This window comes from Wasmannia auropunctata, unplaced genomic scaffold (assembly GCF_000956235.1).
Source record: "Wasmannia auropunctata unplaced genomic scaffold, wasmannia.A_1.0 LD336046.1, whole genome shotgun sequence".
NCBI classification, from domain to species: domain Eukaryota; kingdom Metazoa; phylum Arthropoda; class Insecta; order Hymenoptera; family Formicidae; genus Wasmannia; species Wasmannia auropunctata.
The window spans coordinates 372,047-385,269 of NW_012026844.1; the positions used below are offsets into that span (position 1 = coordinate 372,047).

A 13,223-nucleotide genomic window follows, 5' to 3' on the forward strand; every position below is an offset into this window, starting at 1 on the left:
TATTATATAATACGAATTCACGAGATGATAGAGCCGACAATAATATTAAAATAATAAGAAAAATAATAATAATTATGTGTCGATGTTAATAATAATAAGCGATGATAGCAGTAATATATATATACATATATGTGTACATACATATATATATATATATATATATATATATATATATGTATATATATATTTTTTCTGTTTATATTCACATTCAGGACTATGTACAATTTAATTATTTTACAGTCGAATCCGTACGAACAAGCGAATAAAACCTAATAGTCATAGCATATATCTGTATTATTACGTGTACTATTCACAACAAATAGATTCTCTCACGAAGGTGCGACAATGTACACAAAACGTGCGTTATATTTATATATTTATATAATTTTTTTATTTACCCCTTTCTCTAACCTTCGTTTAATTAAAACCGTCCGCAAAGCGGTACACTCTACCCGTTGCTTTTCTTTCTCTCTCTTTTTTTCATTCTCTCTTTCTATCTCTCTATACTCCTCTTTGATTATTTACAAAAAAACGTTACCATATCTATATAATTATACTATGATATACGTGTCAACGAATGCACGAGCACCGACCATCTTCGTCAGAGTATACCGATACCGCGAACGTTCTATGTTATCGTTCCCCCTCTTTTTTTTCCCCCGTTGAACTCTTCCGTTATCACAGATATAAATAAATGTATTCTTTACAAAACAATGTACAAGTTCCATTCGACACGCTCCCTCTCAACCGCCGACGATGACTCGCGCGTGCGCGCGCGCTCCCGTTTACATTTACGCCAAAGTACAAAATAATAGTCGACCTCCCTTTTTTCTTTTTTTTTTTTTTTTTTTCAAAACACGATCTGACAATCGTTTGCGATTTGCACAAGATACTATGTCGTGCGTCCCTCGGTTTTCACGAACCTGCAGATCAGCTTCATAAAAAGAAGGGACGACCCGCGCGATATACATATAATATAAAAAAATATCAACAATTTTTTGTTTCGAACACCGTGCACGCCGCATTTCCGCTTTTTATGCTACGCGATGTCTTCGTAAGAATTGTGAATAAAGTAATATTCTCTCCTTTAAAAATATAATAACGCTGATTAACTCGACTATCTACCAACAAACTTAAAATTGTCCATAAAAGAAATTGATAATTGTAAGAAATATACAACAAAATATAGCATTAGACAACAATAAAATGTAACATGTACTAGAAGAAATAATACTACATATACAGGAATTTACGTCCTCCGATGTCCCGGCCTGAGATGCGCGAGTGCACGGTTGTCGCGCGAAAAGGGACGAATTTGATCCTTAACGATTATTATTCAATTTCTGACCATATCTCTTCTCGTCGCTGTTAGTATTATTGTTAGGCGCATAAGCACATTTTTCTGCGCCAACTCTCTACTCTCTCATATATTTTTATTTATACTTATAATATAGCGATGTATACTCTGCGGCGAGGAGACCTCTTTCTCTCTTTTTCTTTGCAAAACCCTTAAGACGCGTCACCCCGATAAAATTTCGTGATGTAGTAGGTACAGTCTTAAGATCTACGGCCTAGACTTACTTGCGTGTCACCGTGTGTGTACGTGTAATGCGTAGGTGTACTATTTATCATTCCATCTCTATATGCGGGTATTCGGGTATACGTTAATATTTCATTCGGATAATTAAAGGAGTTAGTGGTAAGTTTAACGATAGTAGCTTTGTAATGCGCTACGCGATCTGTCTTTCCCCTATTTTCATCTTAAACCTACAACAGGTAGATCGAGTGTTTCTCTTCACGCTCTCTTTCTCACTTTTTTTTTCTTTCTCGATATTCGTGCCGCGCACGACTTGGTCGAAGTAATATTATATTCACTCGGGCGACCCATCGAAATTCTCTCTCTCTCTCTCTCTCTCTCTGCCGAGTTAAATAACCGATTTCGAGCGACGACCGTTAAGAAAGACCCCGTTACTCCGTAACGAAGAAGTAGTGCTACCTTGCACGTTGCCCATGTGTAATTCGCGATTGGTATCTTCGCGATCTCGGAAGAGGCACATCGTTCGTCCGCCAAATTTGCTGGATATTTATCAAACGATTTACCCTTCCGTCGGAGGTATTGTATATGTATATACATGTATATACGATCTTCGGTGCGAAATCGTCAGTACGGATTCCCGAAGTGATCGCGCGCGCATCCTTTATTTACAAAATCGACAACTCTCCGCGCGCGCAGTGCTTATTCCGGAAATCTCGAGACGTCGCTGAACGATCGGCAATGAAACATTGACTAAACAAAAGAAAAAAAAAGAAGGACTCACAATTACGTGTGTGTAGGGTGCGTGTGTGAGTGTACGTGTGAGGACGATGTATACCGGCGGTACATCCGAACATCGAAGACGATCGCGAAAAGTTCGTGTTCGGCCATTCGACCTGGGTAACTTGAAAATCTCCTTCTCACTCGAGCTCAGCGATGGGGTGACGCAACGCGTTGCCCCGTGCCCCGTAAACCCATCTTCTTGCCGTCAGCCAGCGGTCGATGGTACCGATCGAAAATATGGCGGCTCGCAGGCTCTCTCGCTTGCAGCACGCCGAGGAGAGTATACGTCGGACATAAATCCCGCGCGCGCTCGGCCCCCATACTTTCTTCTTACCCGGCCCCCGATGTCGCTTCGCCGTACGTAGCCGTGCGTAAGCAGGCACTTTGACGTAATTCTCCTAATTCCTAAATCTCCTCTAAGCCGCCTCCTCTCTCGCGTACTCCCGCGCTTCGCGCAGTCGCTCTTCTACCCCTCTCATACGTCTTTTCCAAGTCGCGCCTTCCAGAGGTCGGGGAACGATTTATGTATCTCGAAGAGTCGGCCACCTTCCTCTCTTCCCTTCCTTCCTTCCTTCCTTCCTGCCTGCCTGCCTGACTGCCTGCCTGACTGCCTCTACCCGCTTCTTTCTCTCTCCGCCTCTGACGCGAAGTCGAGATAACGCTAATAAATCCCGAGACCACTCAGGAGCGCGTATTTACAGTCCAGCCGCAGGACTTCTTCGCAGGACCTCTCCCTCAACGGCGCCGCTTTATTCTGCAACAGAAAAATGGAAATAGTCTTAGATCGGCGCCGCCGTGTTCCCTCTTCTACGTAGCAGAAAGAAGGATTATTGATGTATACACTAGTATAAGAATAACGTATAATTATTTCGGGACAAATGTTCGGTTCGAATGGTATTCGTGTTTCACAAGTTTAAACAATGTCGAACGCGCATATTGCGTCTTGGCTTTCGTGATGAGTCACAAAAACTAACACAAAGTGAATTATCAAGCGGGCAATTACGGCCCATTTCTCGAAGGAAAAAATTCCTTCGAAGCTTTACGTAAAGTCATCGATAAAATCGCGCGACAATTCTCGTTATAAACCGTTCGAGCAGACAATCGGTTTAAATAGCGAATTATACCTATGAAAACGTCAATACCTTTGTAAACAAACTGTTACTAGAGTACAATTACGTCCGTGGCGATGCCCGTAACACCGTAACGTTGCAAACGCGCGCTCGTTTGCGCCTATCGATACTCGATTACCGTATCTCACGTGCCCGTCGCCGCCGCCGCCGTCGCCGATCGGCACGTTGGAAATATAGATTCCACGTCAAGGAGCGGGAAAGAGGGGCAAGCGTCGGAAACCTGCTCATTATGTATCGCAAGGCCATTTTTGCGACTCTAACGGATAATCGTTCGGTCCGGCGATACCGTGACAGCGATTGTCAGTGTTAATAAACGACAAACCACACGTGCCGCGAGATAAAATGCGATCGTTATGCAAAACACGCTGCTCACTCGGCCATTACCGTCGGTATCGTTCGGCACTAAACGGCCATTTATACGTCCGTAACTGTTTGTCGCAATTGTTAACTATTTTCGCGTGACGTATTCGGGAGGACACGCGAGTTACGTAACGACGACTTTTATAGACAAATACTTATGCAAATCCTAACTCTCGGGGAGATTAGAACGTAATATTTCTGGGCATGACACTTTTACTTCATCGTGACGATTTATATGGAATTATGTTGGCAATTGCAGATGAGCGATTTTTACTTTTCAAACTGGTAAAATTAGCGCGATCAAGAATTACCCATACAGATCGCAATCGGTTATTAACGGATCTACTATACGTAGGAATACTGATGGATATACGAGAGCGAATCAATACTCGATTGCTATATCTCTTTCTCGTGGACAAGTCCGATATACTGGATATACATATCGTATACAGCTTTTATCGTACACATTTATGCTGTGTAAAAATTGTACGAGAGCCATTAGTCACGATATCAAGCAATTAAAACATGATAGAACTGCATTAAAATTAATTGATTTTTATATGTATATGAGTTTATATATATATACATATTGACCCTGAAAGCTTTCTCGAAAACAACGTTTTTACTTTCAATTGCCTTGAATACGTTGACGAACATATGTTAAAGGTTTTTTCTGTGTCGATGAAAAAAGTTTCTCTAGAGTTTCCATAATTGTGGAACTATGAATTACGAATTACAAACAAAATAAGCAAGCACAGAATAAAAACGTGCTAAAACGTAAAATCATGTCATGCCCAGAAATATTGCGTTCTCTTTTGTTTGACATAATATTTTAAAGCAAGAAATAGAAGTAGAAATATTATGGAACTTCTGTAATCGATTCGGCCCTTAAGAGGGTCACGTTTCCTGAGCGACGTTGATCGGTGCTCACGGCGATACGGCGACACGTATGAATTAATCGTGTTTCGCCGAACAATTATGCGGACACGGCGACACGCGATGATACGCGCCGGTGGTGCGCCGCCGGGGAGATTTCCGTGGCGCACGATTATAAACGGGACGCCAATATCCATTTTGGCCGACGTTTCGGAACTGACGCCCCCGGCACTGCCGCGGCGACGCCCGGCGAATATTTGAAAACGGCTATACGGGCCCGTCTATCCTGTCTGTGCGCCGCGTCCCTTTTCCCCATTCTCCACCCGTTCCCATCTCGCCCGCTCTTGTCGCGCGCGCTTCACGTTCGTCCGCTTCGTTCGCTTCGCCGGATCGTGAACGAAATGACGCGCGCGTCGGCCCGGATGACAAATGTCGCGCGATTATGCGGCAAGTCGTTTCGAAAGTTTCCGCAGTGACATCTGGATGTTACATGCATGCCGGTTATTACTGACGAGGCAACGCGCCGCTGTCTCTTCGCCCGGGCAATAAACATTCGCGATTATCATTTTATACGCGGTCGCGGCGGCCGCACCGCGCGCGTCCCCGCTTCCGTTTCCATTGTGTTATGAAACTTCTACGAAACGACCGATCTATGTGCGCGATAAAAACGTCTCCCGACGTTTATCGCTATCAATGTCAAGTGACCTTGCCGGCTTTAATTTGATAAAGCGGAAAGAGAGAAAAAAAACTGCGCGATTGCACATACGAAATTTAGGATCCGCGATCGATGACGTAGCGGAAAGATTATTTCGCCTCGGTGTGTGTCGAATTGACGTTAAGTTACAACGATCATTTTCTCTTGGGAGCTCAAGCGAAAGAGAGATAGTAGAATTCCATTCATATGTCATTAATTTGAAATAAGCCAATGCCGCAATCGAAGTGCCTTTTTACAAGCGCAAAGCTGCTTATACCCGTTGATGTCTCGATGATTGACGCTCTATAGAAAACCTGTTTATCCATTCTCCATTATCTCCGACGGGCCAAAAGTTGTGAAACGTTTTATTTCACGATAAAACTGTCAAGTACATTTAAATAGTAACTACACAAACGCTAAATCTTTCGAACTATTCATCTATAATTTATAAACATAGCGAATTAACTGCAGTTGTGCATTTCTTCAAATATTAACTTTACGTATTCGCGATAAATTCCCGTTTGAACGATACAGCGTATTAATATCTTACGACAGCGAATAATTTCCTTTCGTGCACATCCATTTGCACTCTAGCGACGGTATTATAATTTATTTATACAATCGCGGCTTAGAATCGCCGATTACGAAAAGTCTCGAAAGGATATCGTTCAACATGACGTCGTAATTTAACCGTAATTTCGGGAAAGATAGCGCGGAGATCTCGTGTTGATCGACACCGGCGATATCGCGCGTTTAGAACGATAGCCCCCCCGAGGAGGGAACGACGAAATTGAACGAGTCGCACAGGCGAACCGCGATAACGCGAATTTCATTGCTCGAATTCTACGTTTAGCGGATATCGCGGGACAGTTGAACGCTCCACTAATAGCAATGCGCCATCGTGTAATTATTGCGCTGGTCTCGTGTGGCCGGTCCCGGTAGCCTTGCATAATGTAGAAGACAGCCCGGCGCATGAAATTATAAACATCAAACAATCATTAATTCAATGAAAGCACCGGTTACGGGGAATTTTAATAATAACTCACGCTGATAGCTCGCCTTACGTTACGCATTTTTATAAAAGAAGTTAACATTCCGCTCGCGTATCGACACGAATTATTTCCTTGGAAATTCAGCGGCGTGTATGCGCCTCTATAATGATTTAATTATAACGTGCCCGAGATAAGCGAGAGAGTCTGTTTATTTTATAACTTTATTAATAATCTCGTTGGAGTTCTCCTACACGAGCACGCGGAGTGTTTACGCGGTAATGCGTAAGGGCGTAAGGATAACGAGCCGTCTCGTTCGCAGATCTTTTACGCGCATACGAGTACGATCATCGTACCGAAGCGAGCGGCAATGTTGAGCGTTATTTTTTTTAATAAGCCGAGATAGGATCGCACTCGCTGTATCTGTCCGGTTTTAGAATTAACGTGTCGATTTATATTCAGAGGGGGTAGGGAAGCACGTAGGAGCGCGCCATGCGACTGCGGTCTGCGTTTTTATTCCCAATCAATAACATTTGCATCCGCGTCGGCCGGCCGGAGCGGTCGAGTCACGAAATCACGTGAATGATAGCGACGCCTCGCCACGTCAGGGTCGAAAAGGTGGAGGTGCGTGCTCCCGGCGATCTCTCCCCGATTATACCCCAGGTAGCAACGAAGCCATCTAGCCGCGCACATCTAGAAACGTAAATCCGTTTTCGCTACCGTCTTCGCCTTGGCCCTCAAGATCTCACGATCCACGCTAGACGACCGTACGCGCGATAAACGCTCGAAACGAGTGTTGCGTCTCGCAAAATGGAGGTCGAGGACAAAGAAGGACGCGGTATACTACGACGAGCGTGTCGCCTCCGATGAAACCTCCGAAGGTCGTACGGGAATTCCAGAAACGCGTATGTTTCTCAAAGAAACACCGGCTACAGTCCTATCTTCGAAAGAAAAAGAGGGGAAAGGAAGAGAGAGGAAGAGAGAGCAGGGGAACACACGCGGGAAACCGCGGCGACGTATTCGAGGATTTATTAAGGAGACACCTGAATCCCCCGTCCGGAATCTCGAAGCCGTTAAAAAGATTGCCTATCCTCTCGCGCCTTCGAGGCGGATGCACGGGTGCATGGTGGTCGCGAATTTTATGCAGATACCGTGAGATCGTGTAAATATCGCTAGCTAAAAGGCGACGATAGTTAGAAGCGGGTCCACCCAAGGAGGAAGGGTCCAACCAACCAATCCTCAATCAGCCGGTTACCATCGTCCTAATGGCGATTAAACATCCTCGCGCTAATTGGCAATTATAGGGCACAGGCATCGCGAGAGAAGATTTTACTTCTGCACGGAGGCTGTCTCCTCGCTGGTCCCTACTTCTCTCTTCGATCGCCTCTTTTCGGACGCGATTGGAAAGAGAACGAAAGAGGAGATCGACCTACCTCTACCTGGTGGTAGGTGCTACAAAAGGCGCTGCCTCGCACGACCTGAGCGACTCACACATACATACATTTCCTCTCTTTCTCTCCTTCGCTCGTATACCTGTCTGTTTGTGCGCGACAGGAAAGGCGAAGAGGGAGGAGGCAGAGATCGAGGATGGTCCGGACTGGAGCGAGTGCCGGTCCGAGAGAACCGAAAGAGGAGAGGGGTAGCATTATAAGCGCATCCGAGATGCGAACGCACCGGCGCGTTCGATATACATATATACACACACATACGCACGGGGACGGGGAAGGGAGGAAGCGAGGTGACGACAGCGAAAACTAGTTTATTTGGAACGCGGCTATAAATTAGGATCAGATCGCCGCGAGATAAGAGAGCACCGGCTAACACCCGGTTCCATCCGAAAAGACGACCCCTTCTTCCCCCTTTCCTCTTTCCCCCTTTATCCGCCACCCCCGTTTCTCCCGTTCGCCATCCGCCTTTCTACTCGCGTTCACGTCGTGGCATCCTACAAAGACAACGACGACGGACGTTCTCCGCAGCCGATACGTGGCAGCGTCGCCCTGGCTGGCGATTCTCTCGAGTCTTCATAGTTTTGTTGCGAAACGAGGCGACGAATGATGTGTCGAGATAATTTTTCTTGCAGTTCGTTCCGACTTATCGAGCATCCTAAAAACTCTGTGTCTCGTTTTATTTTTATTTTTTTTTCCCCATTGCGGAAATAATTAACGCTCCTGAACGTATCAATAATATTGTTATGTTCAGATATAGACAATACGTTACATTGAAACAAAAAAAATCCAAGATAATCTACGTCTCTCGACTGTACGGTTAGACGCCGCACTTTCCACGCAATAATATCGATTCTGTCGAGCAGATTCCCATCGCCATCGGATACAGGTGGCGGCGAGACTCGAGAGAGGGCCGCTTTGCTGGAATTGCTCTCGAATCGGCGCAGGGAAGGAAAACTGGGAAATGTATTTTCGCGAGGAGAGCGATTCGGCTCCTTTACGATTCCGTCGAATCAGATAACGTTCAAAGACTCGTACTCGCACCGCGACGTTACGGATACTGCGGGTGGATTCGCCGAGAAGAATGGAGGAAGAGAATGAGACGAGGGTAAGCCCTGGAGATGAATCCCGCGTATCGTTTGTAAGGAAACGGGAGAACAGCCGTTTCGACTCTTTCCCCTTCTCCTCCCCCTCCCTCCCCACATTTTATCTACGAATGCCGCGAATGAGAAGACGAAGGCTCCGGCTTTCCCCAAGACGCTTTAACGATCGTTTGCCGACTATCGCGGACAACCGCTTCTCTATCTCTTTCATGACTTATCGTCTCGCACACAAGTCGCGCGCTAACGCATTCGTTCTACGATGCGTTTACACGACTCGAATTGAAATTTGATAGAGCACTCCTAAGAGTGCAACGGCGTAGCTTTTTATTCACAGATCTTTTGAACGACGCAATGATTTGTATACAATTTATATGCGCGATAAATTTATATGTGAATCGTTTATTTGACGCGACACACGTAATTTACGGAAAATTTACGACAACACTACTATGGCCATACGCTTCTCTTACGACGCTTTAAGGTATCCATCTTATAGGGTTAAGCCGTTAGTAAGGAGATCGCTCGTGAGACCCAAATGCGAGACTGGACCGGAGTCGTCCGTTCGGTCACCAACGCGACAGGTTGAGGTGTGTCCGAGTGTAGTGTTCCAATACACACACACACACACACACGTAGGTGCGCACGGCATACACGGACACGCGCGCGCGCGTGCACACGTAAAAGCCTACGGTCGACTGGTGTGGTAAGAGAAAGACACGGTTAGCCAGTGGTGATTCCATTCACTGATTGAAATCTCCGTCCATTTGTCACTGTCAAGGAGGTGGCGATAGCCTCTTTCTCCCTATTTCTCTATCTGTCTTTCTCTCTCTTTCTCTTCTCAATCGTTCCCTCTACCACCGTGGACTACCCACACGCTACTCAATGTGTGTCCGATACCATTATTATTTCAACTCGGGTCGCTTGGCTTAACGACCAATCGACACGCCGGATATTAATTTCTTATCGATTGTTCCCGTGGTGTCTCGGCCATACGCGAGTTTGGCGCAACACACCAGTTTGACCGGCGCGCCTTTCGCGCCGTTCGCGCAAGCGAGAATCGTTGTATCGATTTTCGTGCCGATAAGCCGGTCATGTACCGTTGCTTCGGACAACTTACCTTTTCTGCCCCCCTCCCCTCCTTCCCTTCCCATTCGTCCCCTTCCCCGGATCTCGTCGACGCGTCTTCTTTCTTTTACACAGTCGAAAGTAAATTACGAACATCGCTCGACGTGATATTAATGCGGCCACAATACACTACAGACCGACGAAGAATTTTAATGTAGTGGAAAATTTTCGATGTGTATATACACATGTCATTCGTAATTATAGTATAAGAAACAACATACGAAAAGGACAGGCGTAAACAAAATAATAAAATATTTTCACTTACTTTGAGAAAGACGACTATTGTTTTTCTGGACCTCGGTACGGGCTCTTAAACTGGCGAGACGAAGCCACTACCCATCGATTGTGAGCTGGAACAAAATGCGCATTCTTTTTAATCCTTTCTTATAATTTTTTTATTTTTATTGCGTGATTTTTTTTGTTACATACACCAAATAAAGATTCATATGTTTCAAACACAATTTAGCAACATTACTTAACATAAACGAGTTAATTTACAAAAGTTAATATTAAAATCAAATGACATCGAACCGATATCTTTCACTCACCCTTTATAAAATGGTTTAAATGCGGTGGTAGCTTCCGTGGGTGGCAAGCTGGCAGTGGTTTGATGCTGATGGAGAATAGAATTTTGACCGACCGGCGAGAAGTCCTTATGCGGTGAGCTCTGGAGCCGGGAATTGAAGGACGAGGCGCTGCTGGCCGAGCCCGAGCTCGTCGACAGATAACCACCGCTACCGGGATGATTCGCGCCGTAGGGGATATTAGGATTGCCATTAGTCGCGGCACTGGCGGCGTTGCCACCAGGACAGTAACCGCCCGGCGGTGCCTGGATCACTCCATTCGGCGTGGCCACCTTCATGTTGGGCGGCGTCTGGGGTGGAGTGTCCGTGCCAACCTCTGGAAACCCCGCCGCCGCCGCCGCCGAGGAGGATGCGCTTGAGCTCGAGCCCGACGATGAATTGGGGTTGTAATGGAGCTGGCCGCCGGACGAGGACGAGAGGAAGCCGCCGTATCTCGCGGCAGCGCCCGAATAGGGCGCCGTCGCTGCCGACGGGCTCATCCCCGCCGAGGAGGGTAGAGCGAACGAACTTCCCAAGTTTCCTCCGCCTCCGCCGCTACCACCGCCGCCGGCGCCACCTCCCGCGCCTCCTGGACCGATCCATGGTTGTTGCGAGTGATGATGATGTCCCTGGTTCGGCACGTGATGCTGCTGCTGCTGCTGCTGGGGGTAATGTTGCTGATGATGTAGATGGTGATACTGCTGGTGGTGGGGATGCGACGGTGGCGGCGGCGTTTTACACGCCGCCGTGTCCGCTAAGGACCAGATTTTGGGTTTCGTCGCAGGGATCGGTACACCACCCGCGCTACAGTCCGACTTGATACCCTCTTCCTTCAGATGATCCTCACCGCCATAACCTTGGTGGTGATGATGGTGATGCTGCATCGTGTGATGAAAGGGATGCTCGCTCCGTCGGCGGTCGTCTTCAAGATCTAACTCGTCCTCATCATCGAGATCCTTTTCGTGTTGCAAAAGTTCCGCTTTCACATGCCTCATTGGTTCTGAAAACAATCGGGGATATTATATGTAGACTTGTTGAAAAAAATTGAAAAAAAATTGTAAATCGTCAAAATAGATGAAAGATATGCATGAATTATTTGACATTCGTGGCGAAGATTATTCGTAAAAATGGATATACACGAGAAAAATATAGACATTAATGGTTTATAATATTAAATACGGAAAAGTGAGACGTAAAACGCGAGTCATCGTAACGGGATTCCATCGTCATGGAGGGTCGTCGAGCGGCGGGAAAGTGTGGATATTTCCCTTACGCCCCTATACAGTTAAGCTGTAAGGGATGCTGTGAAAAAAGGGAGCGAAGCCTTCAACCACTTTGGGGCGCGAGAGATTTCAGTTTCCCTTCGGGGCAATGAGTGGGGAGGATGCGCGAGCGAGTGGATAAGTGAGAGATAGAAAGAGAAAGAATAAACCGTATCCGTCTCCTTTTTCTCCGATCTCCCTGTCCCGTCGTCTCTCGGGGCACTCCACGGATCGTCCCGACCGTCTGCCAGCCAGGCAGCCACCGAGCCAAGCCAGGCAGTCAGTCAGGGGTGAGAATTTCATTAAGAGGTTCGAATGTGTCGGCAGAGGGTTTACTTGATGGGTCGTCAAGCGATAATTCCCAAGCACGAAGGGCGTGCTGCTATACTGTTTAGTGTAAGAGAGACATAGAGAAAGATAGAGAGAGATGAAGAGAGAGAGAGAGAGAGAAAGTGAGAAAAAGAGAGTTTCGGTTTAGGGCGCATGCACCCCCTTATAAAGGGAACTTCTCTCTTATGGGCCAACTAAATAGATACTACCGTCGAGTCCACAAGTGGCTCTTTAACTTTTGACCCTCTTTTATCAGACGTTAATCTCGTAATCTTCGTACCGTGCGGGCGGATTCTGTGTTCAAATTGAATAACTAAATTGTATTGGGCTTGACTTTACTCGGTCAGATCGTAACTCGCGCGTAAGTTATAAGTACATAATAATTTTTCTATTTCAATGTTACATGTTCGGTAATTTACAAGACAGACCGAACTTGCTCGTGTCTAACTTTATGTAACAATAGTCGGGTTCCAAAAGCCCGAGAGTTTGAATATATATATTCTACTTGAATACGAATATTTCAACCCTCGCCGCATAGGTGGCTGACAGTTCGTGTGACCTATCTTCCTCAGCGGCTCGGCGTAGAAATTCATGAGCGCGCCAAAAGCTCCCCTTTGAATTTCTAAAGGTCACCGGCACAGACCGAGTGAAGGTGTGTACGTATATATTCACAAGCTGAAGTGTCGATACACGTTCCCGCTATTTATATAGGAAGAAGAGAACCACGAAAATTTTAGACGTAAGAGACGCCAACGTCTGTGCTTTCACTGTGCTTTCGACCTCACGCGGAAGAACCGGCGCGACGAATCAATTTCCCATCGGTTCTCGTCACCCTTTTCTAGCACATCGTCGTAGTGCTCTCTTCTGCTCGAGCCAGTCCTTTGAAATTACGAGCCATTGCAGGACGCGTGACGTAGCAGGATCTAGGTGTCCTGGATCGGAAAAGAGATCGAGACGACGAGAGGATGAAGAAGAAGGAGAGTGAGAAAGATATATATATATATATATATATATATATATATATATATA

At 46.1% G+C, this 13,223-nt stretch overlaps 1 protein-coding gene across 1 annotated transcript in view; it reads right to left on the reverse strand.

The window, feature by feature from the left end:
- Positions 1–1,107: 1,107 nt before the first annotated feature.
- The window catches only part of LOC105451721 (homeobox protein araucan), a 59,416-nt gene continuing 47,300 nt past the window's right edge, over positions 1,108–13,223 (reverse strand). The window contains exons 5-8 of the mRNA XM_011692344.1: positions 11,180–11,602; positions 10,588–11,149; positions 10,305–10,389; positions 1,108–3,071 (exon numbers count right to left, since the gene is read on the reverse strand). Of these exons, the coding sequence (XP_011690646.1) occupies positions 10,350–10,389; positions 10,588–11,149; positions 11,180–11,602 (1,025 nt within the window). The 3' untranslated portion in view covers positions 1,108–3,071; positions 10,305–10,349. The remainder of the gene's footprint in view (positions 3,072–10,304; positions 10,390–10,587; positions 11,150–11,179; positions 11,603–13,223) is intronic.